The following is a 20,433-nucleotide window of genomic DNA, read 5'->3' as shown; positions in this document are numbered from 1 at the left end:
TGCAAGGAGCTCATGGATTTCTTCATCACCCAGATCATCATCCAATCAGCTGCCTGTGTCACTTCACTCCCTTCCCCTAGCCCATTGGGTCAACCTTCCTGGAAGGCTCCCCCACTGCCCTTACCCTGAACTGGTTTCCTTCTCTAGTTTACGATCCCTCGTGCCTCCCTGAGCTGCTCTTGGCCGTGACCCACGTCCTACTCCCTCGACCCTATTCCCATGAAATTACTGACTGCACAACTTCCCTTTCTGGCTCCCATGTTCACTGATATTGTTGACCGTTCTGTCTCCTCGGGTGTTGTCCCTCTGTCGCCTTCAAATCTTCCGTCATCCCCATCCACAACGAGTCAAGTCTTGACTCCTCCATCCTTGCAAACTACTGTCCCATCTCCAACCTCTGTTTCCTCTCCAAAGTCCTTGAAATTCTAGTCTCCCAATTCCGTGCCAGTCTTTCCCGGAACTCCATGTTTGAATCCATCCAATCGGGTTTCCACCCCTGCCACAAAACTGAACCGGCTCTTATCAAAGCCACAAATGCCATCCAATGTGACTATGACAAAGGTAAACTTTTCCTACGCCACCTTCTCAACCTGTCTGCAGCCTTCAACACAGTTGATCACACCATCCTCCTCTATGGCCTCTCCACCATTGTCCGGCCGGATGCGACTACACTGGTTCCATTCTTATCTGTCTAATCATAGCCGGGCAATCGCCATCAGTGGCTTCTCTTCCCATTCCTGCACAGTGACTTCTTGTGTCCACCAAGGATCTATACTTGGCCCCCTCCTATTTCTCATAGACATGCTGCGCCTTGGTGACATTATCCAAAAATTTGTGGATTGTGCCTTCAGCTGCCTCAGCCCTAAGCTCTGGAAATCCCTTCTTAAAACCCATCCACCTCTCTTCCTTGCTTTCCTTTAAAAACACTCCTCAAAACCTTCGTCTTTGACCCTCCTGCCCCAATATGTCCTTCCGTGGCTCGGTGTCATATTCTCTTTGTGTGCCTCCGTGAAGTGACTCTCGATGTTTTAGTACATGAAAGGCACTTGATAAAGACAATTTGTTACTTCTCTTTCCTCCTGAAAGAAGCTTTGCAAACTGACACTCTTTGACCACCTGTCCCGATATTTCCTTGTGTAGCTCGCTGTCAAAGTCTCCAACATAACAGAAGGAATGGGAGCTGGAGTAAGCCATTCAGCCCCTTGAGGCTGCCGCACCGTTCAATACGATCATGGCTGATCATCTGCCTCAACTCCACCTTCCTGCACTATCCCCAGGATCCCTTGGTACCCAAAAAAATCTATCAATCACACTCTTTAATATGTTCATTGACTGAGCATCCACAGCTCTCTCGGGTCAAGAAATCGCGAGATTCACGACTCTCCGGCCATCTTAGCACCAAACGGCCAACCCTTTTCTTAGACGGTGACCCCTTGTTTTGGACTCCCCAGCCAAGGGAAAGCATCTTTCCAGCATCTACCCTTATGAGCATTTGAGGATTTTTGCATGTTGTGATGAGTTCTTCTCTCATTCTTCTGAACTCCGGGGAAGTTGTTGTGATCTGGAATGCACTTCCTGAAAGGGCAGTGGAAGCATTTTCAATCGTAACTTTCAAAAGGGGAATTGGGTAAATACCTGAAGGGATAAATATTTACAGGATCATGGGGAAAGAGCAGGGGGAGGTGGGATTAGTTGGATAGTTCTTTCAAAGAGACAACAGGCACTGTGACGACCTCCTGTGTTGGTGGGGCTTTGATAGCAGTAAAACAGGAGAATAATAGAAAGAACATTGCAAGAGCTGGGACAGCCTGGTGTGCGAGTTTTGAGATGTGGAGCGATTATGTAACATCTGATGCTTTTCTATTAAATGGATGGTGTCGTAGGTGACTGGCGTTGTGACGGACGGCACAGGGAAAGCTCACTTCATCCTCTCGGGGACCTGGGACGAGAAGATGGACTATTCGCGTGTTCTGCACAGCAGCAAAGGAGAGAATGGCACCGAGGGGAGGCAGAAGACTGTCTACGAGACCCTTCGGGGCAAGGAGCTGTGGAAGAGGCACAAAACGCCGTAAGTGTTTCACACCCCATCACCCGAGCAGGTGGAGGAAGATAGCGGCACCCTCAACCTCCGAGACTCCCACCGATCTAGCGTCCCCACCGGAGTCACTGGTGCTGGGTCCAAACCCTGGAACTCCCCTGTCCAGCAACACTGGCAGCATCTAGACCACACAAACTGCACCAATACATCGCCTCTCCCCCTCCCACGCTGACCGACAGTGGCTCCCGGTCAGGCAATGGCAGTTTTCAAATTCTACATCCTTGTTTTCAAAATCCCTGCTTGGCCTTGCACCTCCCTGACCGATCTCAGTGACCACCTCCCGCCTAATAACCCTCCGAGATCTCACCACTCTTCCCATTCTGGCCTCTTGCACCTCCCCCCAGTTTTAATCACTCCATTATCAGCGGCCGTGCCTTCAGCTGCCTGGGCCCTAAGCTCCGGTATTCCCTCCCTAAACCCCTCCGCCCTCCTCTACTCAAAACTTACCTCCTTGACCAAGCTTTTGGTCACTTATCCGAACATCATCATGTGCGACTGAGTGGCAAGGTTAGTTTGCCAATCCTGGGAAGTGCCTTGGGATGTATTTATTACACTAAAGGCGCAGTCTAAATGGACTGTGTTCAACTGGGTGGCTCAACACCATCTTCTCAGGGCAACTAGAGGATGGACAGTAATAGTTGTCAGCCATGGTCCAGTGTGCAGCATTCTCACCTTTGAGTTGAAAGGTTGTGGATCTGTACTCCAATGCGCTGATTTGAGGCCCATAATCTAGACCAACACTCCAACAGGGCGGAGTTTTCTCAGTACTGGCACTGGGAGGTCACTCCGACAGGGCGGAGTTTTCTCAGTACTGGCACTGGGAGGTCACTCCGACAGGGCGGAGTTTTCTCAGTACTGGCACTGGGAGGTCACTCCGACAGGGCGGAGTTTTCTCAGTACTGGCACTGGGAGGTCACTCCAACAGGGCGGAGTTTTCTCAGTACTGGCACTGGGAGGTCACTCCGACAGGGCGGAGTTTTCTCAGTACTGGCACTGGGAGGTCACTCCGACAGGGCGGAGTTTTCTCAGTACTGGCACTGGGAGGTCACTCCGACAGGGCGGAGTTTTCTCAGTACTGGCACTGGGAGGTCACTCCGACAGGGCGGAGTTTTCTCAGTACTGGCACTGGGAGGTCACTCCGACAGGGCGGAGTTTTCTCAGTACTGGCACTGGGAGGTCACTCCGACAGGGCGGAGTTTTCTCAGTACTGGCACTGGGAGGTTACTCCGACACTGGCACTGAATACGAATAGGTAGTATTAAATCCCTCAATCCACTCCCTCCTGTCCCACCAGGGAACACGCGGAGACGATGTACTACTTCTCCGAGCTCGCCCTGACGCTGAACGAGCCAGAGGAGGGGGTGGCCCCCACTGACAGCCGCCTCCGGCCTGACCAGCGACTGATGGAGAATGGCAGGTGGGACGAGGCCAACATGGAGAAGCAGCGACTGGAGGAGAAGCAGCGAGCTGTGCGTCGCAAGCGGGAGTCCGACTGCAGCAAGGCATCGACCGACGGTGAGGGGAACGGAGGGGATCTCTGTGGAGGGGTGGCGGACAAGGGAGGGGCATCTCTGACAGGAGCGGTAGCGTTGAAATGGAGCATGTCTCTGAAATAGTGAGAGGTGTCTCAGAAAAGAAGGGGTTTGTGTCTTCAGGTCGTCCAGAGGGGGAAGGTTGTCTATGGGGAGTATGATGGGGCGTTGAGAGTGGGGGGCTCAGAGGAGAGGGAGGGTTGCCTCGGAGGAGGAGGGGCATCTCTGGACACAGGGAGGGGGAGAGCAAATGAGAGGTGGTGGGTGTCTCGGAGGAGAGGAATGGGTGTCTCGTGGAGGGGGCCATCAGGAGGGGGAGGAGGGTGAAGAGGCACAGGGGTGGGGTTTGTCTAAGGGAGAGGGGAGTCATTGTGGAGGAAGAGGGGTCTCTGGGCAGGGAAGTAGTAGTAATAGGAGGAGGAGTGCCGGGGACATTATGGGGTTTTGGAGGGTCGTCTGTTTTCCGAGTCGGAGGGGGCTTCTCGGGCAAGGGCAAGAAGGAGGGGAGTTTCGGGAGGGTGAAGTGGGGGGGGGGTGCAGTGGGAGAGTTGAATGTCTGGTGGGTGGGAGGTGTGTTCTGAGGTTGGAGGCTTGTGGGCGGTGTGGGGTCAGGTGGGAGGGGGTGCGGGTCGCAGTTGTTTGGAAAGGTCATTTGCAGCGGGGACTCGAAGGGCCAAATGCCTCCGTCCGCGCCCTAATGCCTCTGTTGTAATGCCTCCAAATGATGAGAGCTGGAAATAACCCTGGCCGCCTCATTCTTTGTTTGCTTTGGCAGGCCACACCCACCCGGAGTCAACCTATCGGGCGCTGTGGTTCGAGAAACGTGAGGATCCTTACACCAAAGAGCCGGTGCACCTCTACAAGGGCGGCTACTGGGAGGCAAAAGAGAAGCAAGACTGGCATCTGTGCCCTGATATCTTCTGAAGCCCAACGTCCCTGCTGCCCAGCACGGGGTGCGTGTGTGTGCGTGTGTGCGCGTGTGTGTGTGGGCGACTGGCCTGGCCTGGGACTGAGCGGCCACTTCTGTCTGATTTCCCCAATGGACAAACACCGACAGCCGAGGTGGGGGCCGGGGGGGAGCCCCCACTTTCCTTCTCTCCCGGGCAAAGCTTTCCAACCACCAGGATGAACAGCGACCCAGTTATAAAATGGCACCTGATGTATTCTATGAAAAAAATCGAATCTGTTAACGGGTTCTTTTTCCAATCCGTTTTTCTACTCCGCCGGTTCCCTCGCCGTCCATGTCTTATGTTCTTTTTAAATTAAATCTCTCCATATCTGCTTGTTGGCTCGAAGCTGACAGGGCGGAGGTGATAACAGGCACTTTTTGGTACCAAGGGCCCTCTGTCTTGATGAGGGAGGGGGAAGGGAGGGGGGTGGGGGGGTTAAGTTTGATCCAGGAATAGGGGATGGGGAGCTGGTTGTATCTCTGGGCTGGTTATCTTTCCCTGCCTGTGTCTGAGTGGGGTTCACCTTTGCTAAGGGCTGTGGGCTTGGCTTTCGTACTAGGGAATGTGGGTTCAGCTGTATTTGGCCTGCTGTGGGCACGGTGGGGGAGGGTGGTACTTGTGTGCAGGGGCTGCCTTCAGCTCCAAAGCTCAGCTTGGTGGTCCCTGGGGAGTGAGACGGCCTCAGTGGAGACCTGCAGTCCTGGGCAGCTCATGGATTTTCCCTGCTTGGTGACTGGGGCAGTGGGTCTGGGTGTTCTTAATACTGAGAATCCACTGAATCGTTTTGGAGGGCTGAGCAGAGAGAGAGAGAGACTGTGGGGTTTTGATGTGGGACAGCTGATGGGTGAGGAGTGATGTGGTCAGTCCCACAGAATGGGGGCTTGGTCAATGCAATGGGGACGGATGTTTCCCCCCCACTTCCCACAGCCCGGGTGAGCTGGGACATGTCAATACAGTACAAGGGACATGCCTCCATCATTTAATTGACAATGGTGGCTCGGCAGGTAGCGCGCTGTCAACCAGAGTCAGAGGCCCCTCATTCAAGAGCCTTGATCAGACTCCCCTCCCGCACCCACTCCCACCCCTTCCCACCGCCAAAACACTTCCCAGTGCCAGTCAGAGGGATCAGTAGTGAGGTAGTGCTACACTGGCTGAGGTGCTGTATTTCAGGATGGGACGCTCAACTGGGGGAGTCGTCCTGCCCGCTCAGCTGGGTGTAAAAGATCCCACGGCCACTCTTTTCAAGAGCAACAGGGTAGGGCGAGGGGGCGGGGAGAGAGTTTTCACTGATGTCCTGGGCCCAATATTTATCCCTCAAACAACATCACTTTTTTTTTAAAAAAAAGCAGTTTATCTGGTTGTTTTATCACATTGCAGTTTGTGGGATCTTGCTGTGTGTGAATTGGCTGCCGCGTTTCCTACACTACAACACTGACTACATTTCAATAAAGTACATCATTTCCTGTTGAATGCTTTTGGGTTCCTGAGGTGGTGGCCGGTGCTATATAAATGCAAGTTCCTTCATTAATTACAGTTGTGGATTACTGAATTTGCTCTGATGTCGTTAAACATGGGTTTGATATTTAATGCTGGGATGGGTCATTCCTGATTTGGACATCATGGGTGATGGGACTTGGGAACAGTGGGTTTTTTGCTGCTTTTCTGTGGGAGAGAAAGGTACTGTCCTCGGCAAGGTGGGGAGCTGGGAGACTGATACTTTCTACCTTGTAGAAGGAGCAGAAGTGAAGATGGGTTCAGTTTTGCCCTGCGACATGAAAGCTAAAGGAATCTGGGGCAACAATTCACACAGGGCGGAATGTACCTTGTTGAAATTATTTATCATTCATCAACCATCCCATTGTCTGTCTTTGGTTTTTGCAGCTTGGCTCATGCTCTTGCACAAGCCCCATCTCTCTCTCTTTCACACCCTCCGTATGAGATGCAGTGACCCTTTGCAGAGTGAGTTATCTCTGAATGGAGAATTGTGTGGATGAAGGGGTAGAGAGGAGTGGCCGGCTCTGTAACTGTCGTGACTCGCCTTTCCCTTTAATGTTTAAGCAGCCTCTTGCAAGGCGTGAGGCAAGTCTGAATCTCCCAACTCTTCCACACTCGTCGTTGAATCAAAGTTGACCGCCTGGCTTGATGATAGTGGAATGAGGGAGATGTGTGGACATGAAGTTATGGATTCTGGTGGAATACCATTCTTTCATGGGATGTGGGTGTTGCTGACAAGGCCAGCATTTATTGACCATTCCTAACTGCCCTTGAGAAGGTGATAGTGAGCTGCCTTCTTGAACCTGGGGAATAATTTCTATTTGTCCCTTGGATCGTCCATCACAGAGACTGACAGTTATTTTTCTTTCAATTCCATTTGGCCACAGGGTGAGGATCTAAACCCTTCTTTGGTTGGTAATCAGCAGATTGTGGAGTAAATATCCCACTCCAAGGTCTGATCTGATTGATACTTGCACTGAGGGAGGGTTGCTGCACAGGGCAGGGAGTCAACCATCTGAATGAGCATAAAAGCTGGGTTCCATCCAGCTGAGGATCCTTTCAATGAAAGAGCAATAAATTCTCCCACTGCTTGGTCCAGATTATCTCCCTGAAGAAATTGTGTTCACTCACAAGTGCAACACTGCAATAAATTAGAAAGTGCTGGAAATCCTCAGCAGGTCTGGCAGTATCTTTGGAGAGAGAAGCAGAGTTAACATTTCAGGTCAGTGACCTTTCATCAGAACTCGACTCGGATAACACTGGCTGCTAGCAGGACCCGAACTGGATGGGTCTCTAGCTACAAAAAAAAACAGAACTAACTCAAGTGGTGAAACAATTCTTTTCAGATAAAACACATTTCTATCTTTCGACTTCCCTTTTTTGCATTTTTTTTCCTTTCCACCAGTCTTCCTTTCTGTCTTTCTAACTTTCCTTCTATCTATCCATCCTTTCTACCTTTACACTTGTTTTATATTTTTACCTTTACAGCTCTCTTTCTACCTTCCTGTCCAACTTTCTATCGTTCTACCGTGCTATCTATCTTGTTACTTTCTTATTTCTGTCTGCCCATCTGTACATTTCTCCCTCTATCTATCTATCCTTCCTCCTTTCCTTTTATTCTTTCCTCTTCTCCTTTCCGCTTGTCTGGTCAAGTCCCTGAGTGTGAACACGGATCCTTGCCAGTTCAGAACCGACTCTGTGTCACTGCTAATCCTGGAAAGGTCTGTGTTCCCCACAAGCCTCCATCAGAAAGCGGGTCCTTTCTTATCTGATCTCGCTTTCAGCCTTGTTCCTGGTGAAAGGATAGTGACTTAACTACACCGTCACCACCAGACAAGGGGGCATTTTATCTCTTGTTTAAGCTGTATCCCAGAGGCCAAGTGGCGACATTGGAGCCCCCTTCAGAAAGATTTGTCCCATCAGAGAGCGGGGAGGGGGACGGGGGTGGGTAGGGAAATGTCTTTCAGACATTCAGTTGCATCTGGAATCATATCGAGGGGGGGCGGGGGGGGGGGAGCGTCTGGAGTTTTCTAAATAGCCCCTCTTGAGAGAGAGGAAATCTTCTCCCTTGTGTCTGACTCAGTGTTTATAGGAATGTTAAAACAAGTGTTTTCGTTGCTTCTTTCTGGAGCGTTCTCTACACAACCCGCTTCCCACAATCACCAAAACCAGTTCCGTTTTGTTAAAAGACAGCAAACCTGTCCGGTGGCTTTTTAATGCTCATTTTTCACATGCTCATTGCACACTGAATCAAACGGAGAAAGTTAATGTCAGGAAAGCTCAGAGTGTGCTGTAATTCTGAGAAAATATACAACCCTCACAGTGCAACACTGAAATGACAATAACTCAGTTCACTGTTTGAAGCTGAAGAGTATTCTGGCGATTTGCAGCATTCCGCAAAGTGGTAAGTTTACATTTAGACTTAGATCCTGAGCCTGATTTTTGTTCATGCTAGAAATGGTATAAAAGTTATTGTGATACTGAGCCCTAAAAAGAGAGGGCGTCAAATCCGGCTTCAATCGATAGAAAGGGAGATTAAATTAATTTTACTGTCATACATGACACTTGCAGGGCGGGCAGGCAATAAAAACAGAATGTAGGAAAGCTGAATGTAGACACAAAGACATATAGGAAAACAAAAATGTATTTTTATCGACACATTATGAATGAGAGGAAACTAAAGTTATTGGAAGACTTGAATGATTTGGGCCTGGGTATACAGAGCAGAATTACAATGTTTGTAGTTGGCACCAAACTGGGAAAGGTCAATGGACAGACACAGGGCAGATGGAATTTAAAGTGATAAGAGTGTGAAGAGATGCATTTTAGCCAGAAGAGGGGGAGAGGCAATATAAAGCAAAGGGTACAATTCTAAAGGGCAAGAACAAATAGACTTGGGGATGTAGGTACACAAATCACTGAAGCTGGCAGCACACGCACGTAGAGCTGTTAAAAAAACAGGTGGGAACCTTGAGCTTAAACAGAGGCATAAAGTACAAAAATAAGGGAGTTACGGTAAACCTCTATTAAAGCATCATTAGACCTCACCTGGAGAATTATGTCCAATTCTGGGCACCACGTTTTAAGAAGGGTGTCAAGGCCTTCGATAGGGTGCAGAGGGGATTGACCCGAATGGTAGCAAGGATTGAGGGACTACAAATGTGCAGAAGGAGTGGAAAAGCTGGGACTGTTCTGCTTAGAGCAGAGAAATTCAAGGGGACGTTTAATAGCATTGTTGAAAATAATGAAGGGTTTTGGGAGAGTAAATTGGGAGAAACTGTTTGTAGTGGCAGGAGGGTTGGTAACCAGAGACACAGATATAAGAGAATCACTAAGAATTCGAGAGGGGGAAGAGGAGTTTTTCATTAAACACAGCAGGTTCTTGTGATCTGGGACACACTGTGAAAGGGTGGTGGCAGCAGGTTCATCAATAACACTTAAAAGGGATTGTTAAATATACTTGAAGTGGAAACCATTGCAGGGCGGTGGGGAGAGAGGACCAGGGCTAATTAGATAGCTTTGGAAGAGCCAGCACAGATACGAGCGGCCGAATGGCCTCCCTCTCAGCGGTATGTTTCAAATATAAGGCAAGGAAATTCAATGATTAAGGTGGAAGGTTTTTAATGCTGATTTTTTGAAATTGTTCTTTCATGGGATATTGGTGTCATTGTCCTTGACAATGGAGTCATTTGCTGGGTCATTTCAGAGGGCAGTTAAGAGTCAATGTAGGTCTGGAGTCACATGTCGGACAGGCCAGGTAAGGACGGCAGATTTCCTTCCCTAAAGGTCATTAGTGAAACAGTCGGGTTTTTCATGACAATTTTTAAAACATATTTAAATTTGAATTCCACCAGCCAGCATTAGCCGGGCTGTCTGGATTTACTAGTTCAGTGACCTGACCACTACACCAGTGTCTCTCCGTTGAGGACATTACAGTGACAATGAATGCTCAATTCTTTGATTTGACAGCTGCTCTCTGTAAAGCACTATAGTCAGAAAAAGCACTGATCACCGAAACTGAAGGACTGCATGCCATGGATTTTCAGTCTATTAGTTAAGAGGGCAAAAAACAAAAACTCACTGGCATCCAGAACACATGTACTGGCAGCAAATACATCCCTTCAGTTTTCACCGTGCTGGTGAAACAGATTTCCTTCTCTAAAAGACATTTAGTGAACCAGATGTGTTTTTACAACAATCGACAATGGTTTCATGGTCACCATTAGACTGCCTTTTAATTCTGTCTGAACTATATAATTTCACTATTCTGTGAGCATGCCTGATCAAGTGCATGGAGGAGTAAGAGACCTGGGAGGTGCATGTAGACAACTCTTTGAAGGTGGAAAGGAAATTTGCAGTGCAAGTGGTTTAAAAAAAGCATGTGTAATCCTTTGCTTTATTCATAGTGGAATAGCGTACACAAGTAAGGAATTTATGTTAATACATTATAAAACACAGGCTAGCCCCCAGCTGGATTATTGCGTTCAGTTCTGGGGACCACAGTTTAGGAAGGACGTCAAGGCATAAGAAAGGTTGCAGAAGAGGTTTCCTGGAATAACACCTGGGATGAGGGATTTAAGTTATGTGGAAAGACTGGAGAAACGGGAGTTGTTCTCAGAGCAGAGAAAGTTCAGAGGAGATTTGGTCAAGGCGTGCAAAATCATGAACGTGATTTGATAGTGCAAATAAGGTTTCCAGTGGAAGAAAAGATGGTGAACACAGAGGACACAAATTGAAGGCGATTGGCAAAAGAACCAGAGGTGGCAAGAGGAAACTTTTATTTGTACGCAGAGAGATTTTTGTGATCTGGAATGCAGAAAAAGGGCAGTGGAAGCAGATACAATAGTAACTTTCAAAAGGCAACTGGATAAATACTTGGAGTGAAGGAATATACCGGGCTATGGGGAAATAGCAAGGTAGTGGGACTAGTTTGATAAGGTTCCCCACGGTAGGCTATTGCAGAAAATACGGAAGTATGGGGTTGAAGGTGATTTAGAGCTTTGGATCAGAAATTGGCTAGCTGAAAGAAGACAGAGGGTGGTGGTTGATGGCAAATGTTCATCCTGGAGTTTAGTTACTAGTGGTGTACCGCAAGGTTCTGTTTTGGGGCCACTGCTGTTTGTCATTTTTATCAATGACCTGAATGAGGGTGTAGAAGGGTGGGTTAGTAAATTTGCGGATGACACGAAGGTCGGTGGAGTTGTGGATAGTGTCGAAGGGTGTTGTAGGGTACAGAGGGACATAGATAGGCTGCAGAGCTGGGCTGAGAGATGGCAAATGGAGTTTAATGCGGAGAAGTGTGAGGTGATTCACTTTGGAAGGAGTAACAGCAATGCAGAGTACTGGGCTAATGGGAAGATTCTTGGTAGTGTAGATGAGCAGAGAGATCTTGGTGTCCAGGTGCATAAATCCCTGAAAGTTGCTACCCAGGTTAATAGGGCTGTTAAGAAGGCATATGGTGTGTTAGCTTTTATTAGTAGGGGGATCGAGTTTCGGAGCCACGAGGTCATGCTGCAGCTGTACAAAACTCTGGTGAGACCGCACCTGGAGTATTGCGTGCAGTTCTGGTCACCGCATTATAGGAAGGATGTGGAAGCTTTGGAAAGGGTGCAGAGGAGATTTACTAGGATGTTGCCTGGTATGGAAGGAAGGTCTTTTGAGGAAAGGCTGAGGGACTTGGGGTTGTTTTCGTTAGAGAGAAGGAGGAGGAGAGGTGACTTAATAGAGACATACAAGATAATCAGAGGGTTAGATAGGGTGGATAGTGAGAGTCTTTTTCCTCGGATGATGATGGCAAACACGAGGGGACATAGCTTTAAGTTGAGGGGTGAAAGATATAGGACAGATGTCAGAGGTAGTTTCTTTACGCAGACAGTAGTAGGGGCGTGGAACGCCCTGCCTGCAACAGTAGTAGACTCGCCAACTTTAAGGGCATTTAAGTGGTCATTGGATAGACATATGGATGAAAATGGAATAGTGTAGGTCAGATGATCGGCGCAACATCGAGGGCCGAAGGGCCTGTACTGCGCTGTAAAAAAAAAAAAGTTGGATAGATGTTGCAGAGTTCCGGCACAGGGAGAATGGGCCCGAATGTCCCAGAAATGGGCTCCTGCTGAGTTCTACCATTCCACGATTCTATGATAATATTGGGAAAGGAAATGCTTGCTTCCATATCGAAAGGCATAAAATACGAGGAGAAAGTTGTGAGGTTGTACAATGTCTTGTTGAGGCCGTCAGCAATATTGTGACCAGTATGGGCAGGATATAAAAACAATGGAAATGGTGCTGCCTTCATTCACGAGGATGTTGTTGGAATGAGAACTCATCTTGCTGAAGCTTGGCAAGAATTTTCTTTTTTTTTTGCACTGGAGGTGGGAACACCAGGAGGTAACGTTTGGAAGATTTTGAGGGGTGACTTGTCATACATTCTTCCCACTGGTTAAGAACACAAGAAATGTGAGTGGAATGACTTCATACAGCCCTTCAAGCCTGCTCTGCCTTTCAGTAAGATCATGACTGATTTTCATTGAACAAGGGGGCATAATCCTAATATTAAAGATAGGTCATTTAGGGTGATGTTAAGAAGCACTTTTTCATACAAAGGGTGGTAGAAACCTAGAACCCGCTTTGCCCCAAAATGGATCCGCCTTCACTTGACTGCCAGTTCTTGACATTTGAGATCACCGTCCACATTCGAGTAAACGGGTCTTGGATGATTGAACTGCAGCAAAGGGACAGAACCATAGAGACTTGTTTGGAAGAACTTCATGGAGTACCCGTGGCTTATGCTATTTCACGCCACTAGCCCCTGCACGTTTGGAAGTGTAGAGACCAAATCTGGGTTAGATAAAGTTCCAAAGCAGGCCTATAAATGTAAGTCAGCTTGCAACCTCACTATCCAACTGAGCCCAGCAGAATTTACCTCTCTTGCTGAAATAATATGCAGCACAGATCACCCAGTACCGAGGGGACTCGAATGTTGCAGGATTTAGCTTGTAATGCGAGACAGTTTTAGTAACTGGACGAATCTCCCTTGGTGTGATGAAGGTATTACAAGATGCTCCAAATTCGATGTATCCAGACAGTTTGAATGGAGCTGTGTTTATACAATGCCAATTCTTGTCTGTGTCTCAGTGTCTGTTCCTGTCAGGAATGGCACTTCTTTCACACATTGTCACCACGTGTGTGTTCCTGCCTGAACTGAGAGGCCGAGTTAACTTTTGCAAGAATCCCACTTTACACCATTCATCGATGGACCCAATTTCTTCTTTTGTCTGATCACAGGCCTGTGTCATGTTTTAAAGCTGTTGACTATGACAGTGGGATTTATCGGACATTTCACAATGAACCGGGGGGCGGGGAATTTTGGGAGTAATAAGTGATGTTCCAGTATCTATTCACTGACAAGGGAGAGGGGGAAAGAAAGGGTGATAAAGAGAAGAGAGAGAGAGAGAGTACAAGAAAAAAGAAAGAGGGGAGAGGAACAGAGTGGAAAGGGAGAAAGAACAAAGAACAGTACAGCACAGGAACAGGCCATTCGGCCCTCCAAGCCTCACCGATCTTGATGCCTGCCGAGACTACCACCTTCTGCACTTTTGGGGTCCGTATCCCTCTATTCCCATCCTATTCATGTATTTGTCAAGATGTCTCTTAAACGTCTCTATGGTACCTGCTTCCACCACCTCCCCTGGCAACAGGTTCCAGGCACTCACCACCCTCTGTATAAAGAACTTGCCTCGCACATCCCCTCTAAACTTTGCCCCTCGCACCTTAAACCTACGTCCCCGAGTAACTGACTCTTCCACCCTGGGAAAAAGCTTCTGACTATCCACTCTGTCCATGCCGCTCATAACTTTGTAAACCTCTATCATGTCACCCCTCCACCTCCGTCGTTCCAGTGAAAACAATCCGAGTTTATCCAACCTCTCCTCATAGCTAATGCCCTCCAGACCAGGCAATATCCTGGTAAACCTCTTCTGTACCCTCTCCAAAGCCTCCACGTCCTTCTGGGAGTGTGGCGACCAGGATTGCACGCAATAATCTAAGTGTGTCCTAACTAAGGTTCTGTACAGCTGCAACATGACTTGCCAATTTTTATACTCTATGCCCCGACCGATGAAGGCAAGCATGCCGTGTGCCTTCTTGACTACCTTATCCACCTGCGTTGCCACTTTCAGTGACCTGTGGACCTGTACGTCCAGATCTCTCTGCCTGTCAATACTCCTAAGGGTTCTGCCATTTACTGTATACTTCCCACCTGCATTAGACCTTCCAAAATGCATTACCTCACATTTGTCCGAATTAAACTCCACCTGCCATTTTTCCGCCCAAGTCTCCAACTGATCTATATCCTGCTGTATCCGCTGACAATCCTCATCACTATCCGCAACTCCACCAACCTTTGTGTCGTCCGCAAACTTACTAATCAGACCAGATACATTTTCCTCCAAATCATTTATATATACTACAAACAGCAAAGGTCCCAGCACTGATCCCTGCAGAACACCACTAGTCACATCCCTCCATTCAGAAAAGCACCCTTCCACTGCTACCCTCTGTCTTCTATGACCGAGCCAGTTCTGCATCCATCTTGCCAGCTCCCCTCTGATCCCATGTGACTTCACCTTTTGTACCAGTCTGCCATGATGGACCTTGTCAAAGGCTTTACTAAAGTCCATATAGATAACATCCTTCATCAATCATCTTTGTCACTTCCTCAAAAAACTCAATCAAATTAGTGAGACACGACCTCCCCTTCACAAAGCCATGCTGCCTCTCGCTAATAAGTCCATTTGTTTCCAAATGGGAGTAAATCCTGTCCCGAAGAATCCTCTCTAATAATTTCCCTACCACTGACGTAAGGCTCACCGACCTATAATTTCCTGGATTATCCTTGCTACCCTTCTTAAAAAAAGGAACAACATTGGCTATTCTCCAGTCCTCTGGGACCTTACCTGCAGACAATGTGGATGCAAAGATTTCTGAATGGAGGGATGTGACTAGTGGTGTTCCGCAGGGATCAGTGCTGGGACCTTTGCTGTTTGTAATATATATAAGTGATTTGGAGGAAAATGTAGCTGGTCTGATTAGTAAGTTTGCGGACGACACAAAGGTTGGTGGAGTTGCGGATAATGATGAGGATTGTCAGAGGATACAGCAGGATATAGATCGGTTGGAGACTTGGGCAGAGAAATGGCAGATGGAGTTTAATCCGGACAAATGTGAGGTAATGCATTTTGGAAGGTCTAATGCAGGTGGGAGGTATACAGTAAATGGCAGAACCCTTAGGAGTATTGACAGGCAGAGAGATCTGGGCGTACAGGTCCACAGGTCACTGAAAGTGGCAACGCAGGTGGATAAGGTAGTCAAGAAGGCATACAGCATGCTTGCCTTCATCGGTCGGGGCATAGAGTATAAAAATTGGCAAGTCATGTTGCAGCTGTACAGAACCTTAGTTAGGCCACACTTAGAATATTGCGTGCAATTCTGGTCGCCACACTACCAGAAGGACGTGGAGGCTTTGGAGAAGGTACAGAAGAGGTTTACCAGGATGTTGCCTGGTCTGGAGGGCATTAGCTGTGAGGAGAGGTTGGAAAAACTTGGATTGTTTTCACTGGAAAGACGGAGGTGGAGGGGTGACATGATAGAGGTTTACAAAGTTATAAGCGGCATGGACAGAGTGGATAGTCAGAAGCTTTTTCCCAGGGTGGAAGAGTCAGTTACTAGGGGACATAGGTTTAAGGTGAGAGGGGCAAAGTTTAGAGGGGATGTGCGAGGCATGTTCTTTACACAGAGGGTGGTGAGTGCCTGGAACTTGCTGCCAGGGGAGGTGGTGGAAGCAGATATGATAGCGACGTTTAAGAGACATCTTGACAAATACATGAATAGGAAGGGAATAGAGGGATATGGGCCCCGGAAGAGCAGAAGGTGTTAATTTAGACAGGCATCAAGATCGGTGCAGGCTTGGAGGGCCGAGTGGCCTGTTCCTGTGCTGTACTGTTCTTTGTTCTTTGTTCAATTTCTTCCCTTGCCTCCCTCAGTATTCTGGGGTAGATCCCATCCGGCCCTGGGGACTTATCTACCTTAATGCTTTGCAAGACACTCAACACCCAAAGACAGATCAAACAGAAAGAATGTGAAAGAGAATGGGAGAAGAGAGAAAGAGAGAGGGGAATAGAGAGAGGGAGAGAGATAAAGAAGGAATAGATCAAGGGTGAAATGGGAAAAGGAGTCAAATTATAGGAGAGAGAGAGAGAAAAAGGAAGTGTTGAGAGAGGGAAGGGAGGGAGGTAGAAAGACGGGGAGAGGAAGAGTGAGAAAGAGGGAGTGAACGAGCTGATGCATTTTGCTCTTAAACTGAACACGACTCTCCAAAGCCACAGAGAGTGGTTGGTTCATTGTCTCATCTCCCCAAGAGAGAGGCAGAGCAAATGCTCTCAAAGGGTTATTTTACAATGCACATTCTCAAGGATGAAAGGACAGTATGTGACTCACTCCCCCATCAGAGAGACAGATTAAAAGACAACCTTTCACTCCACTGGTTGGGATGGATATGGAACCCCTCTCCCGCCCAGCAAGTAAAAACACTGTTGGCATTCTCGCCGTTGATATTAATGTACCCGACAATTAATATCCCTTCATATATTTCTCTCTATTTTGGAAAGCACTGAAGTTTTGCCAAGCTCACCGCAGTGAAGAGATATCCGGTAAGGTTTTTTTGTGTATTTGTCTCAGGACAAATTGTTTTTAACACTTCTTTTCACACTCTGACCACATTTAACCACAACCGAGCAGAGCTGAGACTTTTTGCTTGTGAACTGTACAATTCTTATCTGACGAACCACACTGTCAGAATGAGTATTCGAATGATCAACAGACCACAGTTAAACCTGATACCAGCAGCAGCCACAGCCCTGAGTGTGACCAGAGAAAAGGGATGTAGAGCTGCTATGTGCCGTTTGAATAAAAACAGCCAGCAATGTACAAGGAAGAAATCCAACATGCTGCTGCTAAACGAGTTATTTGGCGATAACACCTCGTCTTTCCACTGGGCATTTACCACCTCCTCGCTGAACAACTTCAGATCGAAACCTCTGCTCCCATTCTGTCTGGGACAGCACATGCTGCTAAAATGAAGAAAAAAAACCCCTTGCATTTATATAGCACCCTGCACAAGTTCAACATGCCCCAAAGTGCTTTACAGCCAAAGAAGTGCACAGGAACATACGTGCGCGCACACGAATTAGGAGCAGGAGCAGGCCATTCGGCCCTTCGAGCCTGCTCCGCCATTCGATAAGGTCATGGCTGATCTGAATGTGACCTCAACTCCACTTTCCTGTCTGCCTCACATAAAACTCCACTCCCTCGTCTATCAAGATCTATCTAACTCAGCCTTGAATATATTCAATGACACAGCCTCCACTGCTCTCTGAGGTAGTAAATTCCACAGAGGAACGGTCCCGCGGAGAGAAAGAAAATCCCCGCATTTCTGTCTGAAATGGGCGTCCCCTTCTTTTTAAATTGTGTCCCCTAGTTCTAGTCTCACTCATAAGTGGGAACGTCCTCTCAGCGTCCACCCTGTCCAGTCCCCTCAGGCCTATGCTTCAATACGATCACCTCTCATTCTTCTAAACTCCAGTGGGTAACGTTCCAACCTGTGCAACCTTTCCTCATAAGATAAACCCTTCATCCAGGAATCAGCCTAGTGAACCTTCTCTGAACTGCTTCCAATGCAATTATATAATTTCTTAAGTAAGGAGACCAAAACGGTACACAGTCCTCTAGATGTGGTCTCACTAATGTCATGTAGAACAGTTGCAAAATAGCTACACTTTTATATTCTATTCCCCTTGCAATAAATGACAACATTCCATTTGCCTTCCCAATCACTCGCTGTACCTGCATACTGATGTTTTGTGATTCATGTACCAGGACACCCAGATCCCTCTGTACTGTACAGTCCTGCAGTCTCTCTCCATTTCAATAATATACTGCTATTTATTCTTACTGCCAAAGAGGACTAGCTCACATTTTCCCACATTATACTCCATCGACCTAATTTTTGCCCACTTACTTAATCTATCTTTGTGATATCTTTATGTCCTGTTGATAACTTATCTTCCTATCAATCTTTGTGTCATCAGTACATTTTGCAACATACATCTGGTCCCTTCAGCCAAGTGATTGATGTAGATAATGTCATGCACATCCCTCCGATCCCCCACCACCAAGAGCGAGGCATATTAATTTCGCCACATGGACATTACATTTCAAATTGCGACTGGAAGAAGAACAAGGAGTTGCCAGGCGCTTGGCTGAAAACCATTTTTGAATATTAAAAGGCAGTGCTTAAAAAGGCACAAAAGACCATTCCCTGACACATTCAACCCACAATGGACTTTTGATTACCAGAAGGTGAAGGTGGAGGTGCTCGCATTCCAGGTTGACTGATAAGATGGGCGAATACTCAAACGGATGTGGTTAAACCAGTCAATCACATGACTAACTTGCTTGGCAGCCTGGGGGTTTTCTGCATTGTTCAGCCAGTTTGAACGGAGAGCCTGCAGACTGCAGAATGCAGAATGCTTCTGGACTGAAATGACCTCCTGTCTGCCTGTTCCCATCTCTCCTTCAAGCCTCTGAATCCACTGACGACACATGAACCCCAAGAGAGAAAAGTCTCCTACAGCGAACAAGGTTTAAGAAGAATACTGGGCTCCAACAATAAGCAAGATCTATCTACAATCAAGGACTCTACAGTGAGCTCGAAGCACAGTAACAAAAACCTTCTTCCAAGATTGCCTCAAACTTTTCACATTATATTTCTTAGGAAGATAAGAACAGGAGTAGGCCATTCAGCCCCTCGAGCCTGTCCTGCCATTCAATGAGATCATGGCTGATCCATGGCCTAACTCCACATTCCTGCCTTTGGCCCATATCCCTTAATATCTTTGCTTAACAAAAATCTATCTATCTCAGATTTAAAATTAACAACTGTTCTAGCTTCAACTGCTGTTTGTGGGAGGGAGTTCCAAACCTCTACCACCCTTTGTGTGAAGAAGTGCTTCCTAACATCTCTCCTGAAAGGTCTGGTCCTAGTTTTTAGACTATTCCCCGTAGTTTTAGAATCTCCAACCAGTGGAAATAGTTTATCTTTATCTTGCCTGTCTTTTCCTGTTAATATCTTGAAGACTTCAATCAGATCACCCCTTAACCTTCTAAATTCTGGCGAAAACAGGCCTAATTTGTGTAATCTCTCCTCGTAACTTAACCCCTGTAGTCCAGGAATCATTTTTGTAAACCTACGTTGCACTCCCCCCAAGGCCAATATATCCTTCCTAAGGTGTGGTGCCCAGAACTGCTCACAGTATTCCAAGTGGGGTCTAACCAGGGTTTTGTACAGCTGCAGCATAACCTCTGTGTCTTTATACTCCAATCCTCTAGATATAAAGGCTAGCATTCCATTAGCCTTTTTGATTATTTTCTGCACTTGCTCGTGGCATTTTAAAGATCTATGCACCTGAATCCCCAAGTCTCTTTGGACATCCACTGTACTTAACCTCTTCCCATTTAGAAAGTACCCTGCTCTATCCTTTTTTGGTCCAAAATGGATAATCTCACACTTGCCCGCATTGAAATCCATCTGCCACAGTTTTGCCCATTCACCTAGTCTGTCAATATCTCTTTGCAATTTTATGCTATCATCTAGACTGTCTACAATGCCACCTAACTTTGTATCATCAGCAAATTTGGATATATGACTTACTATGCCATCATCCAAGTCGTTAATGAATAATGTGAATAATTGAGGCCCCAACACAGATCCCTGTGGGACACCACTAGTCACATCCTGCCAATTGGAGTACTTACCCATTATCCCCACTCTCTGTCGCCTACCACTCAACCAACTTCCTAACCATGTCAATAATTTCCCTCAACTCCATGGGCTTCTACCTTAGTTAACAGTCTCTCATGTGGGACTTTATCAAATGCCTTCTGGAAGTCCATATACATAACATCCATAGACATTCCCCTGTCCACTACCTTAGTCACCTCTTCAAAAAATTCAATGAGATTTGTCAGGCATGACCTTCCCGTCATGAATCCATGCTGGCTGTCCCTGATTAACTGACATTTTTCGAGGGGTTCAGTCACCCTATCCTTGATTATCGACTCCAGCAACTTGTCCACCACAGATGTCAGGCTAACTGGTCTGTAATTTCTTTGGTTCCCCTTTCACCCTTCTTAAAATGTGGAGTCACATGTACAACTTTCTAATCCAGAGGGACCACTCCTGAATCTAGGGAACTGTGAAAGACTATAGTTAGGGCATCTACAATGTTTTTTTATTTAGAGATAC

At 47.1% G+C, this 20,433-nt stretch overlaps 2 protein-coding genes across 3 annotated transcripts in view; both read left to right on the top strand.

Moving 5' to 3' along the window:
* The window catches only part of LOC137385088 (oxysterol-binding protein 1-like), a 71,673-nt gene extending 65,623 nt beyond the window's left edge, over positions 1–6,050 (top strand). The window contains exons 12-14 of the mRNA XM_068059840.1: positions 1,884–2,068; positions 3,393–3,613; positions 4,406–6,050. Of these exons, the coding sequence (XP_067915941.1) occupies positions 1,884–2,068; positions 3,393–3,613; positions 4,406–4,554 (555 nt within the window). The 3' untranslated portion in view covers positions 4,555–6,050. The remainder of the gene's footprint in view (positions 1–1,883; positions 2,069–3,392; positions 3,614–4,405) is intronic.
* A 2,232-nt stretch (positions 6,051–8,282) lies between these two features.
* The window catches only part of LOC137345283 (ecto-ADP-ribosyltransferase 5-like), a 31,192-nt gene continuing 19,041 nt past the window's right edge, over positions 8,283–20,433 (top strand). For both annotated transcript variants that reach the window (XM_068008761.1, XM_068008762.1), the window contains exon 1: positions 8,283–8,478. The gene's annotated coding sequence lies outside the window, so the exon portion shown is untranslated. The remainder of the gene's footprint in view (positions 8,479–20,433) is intronic.

This window comes from Heterodontus francisci, chromosome 28, assembly GCF_036365525.1.
Source record: "Heterodontus francisci isolate sHetFra1 chromosome 28, sHetFra1.hap1, whole genome shotgun sequence".
NCBI lineage: Eukaryota > Metazoa > Chordata > Chondrichthyes > Heterodontiformes > Heterodontidae > Heterodontus > Heterodontus francisci.
Note: the sequence above shows the minus strand (reverse complement) of the source record. Positions and strands in the feature narration are given on the sequence as shown.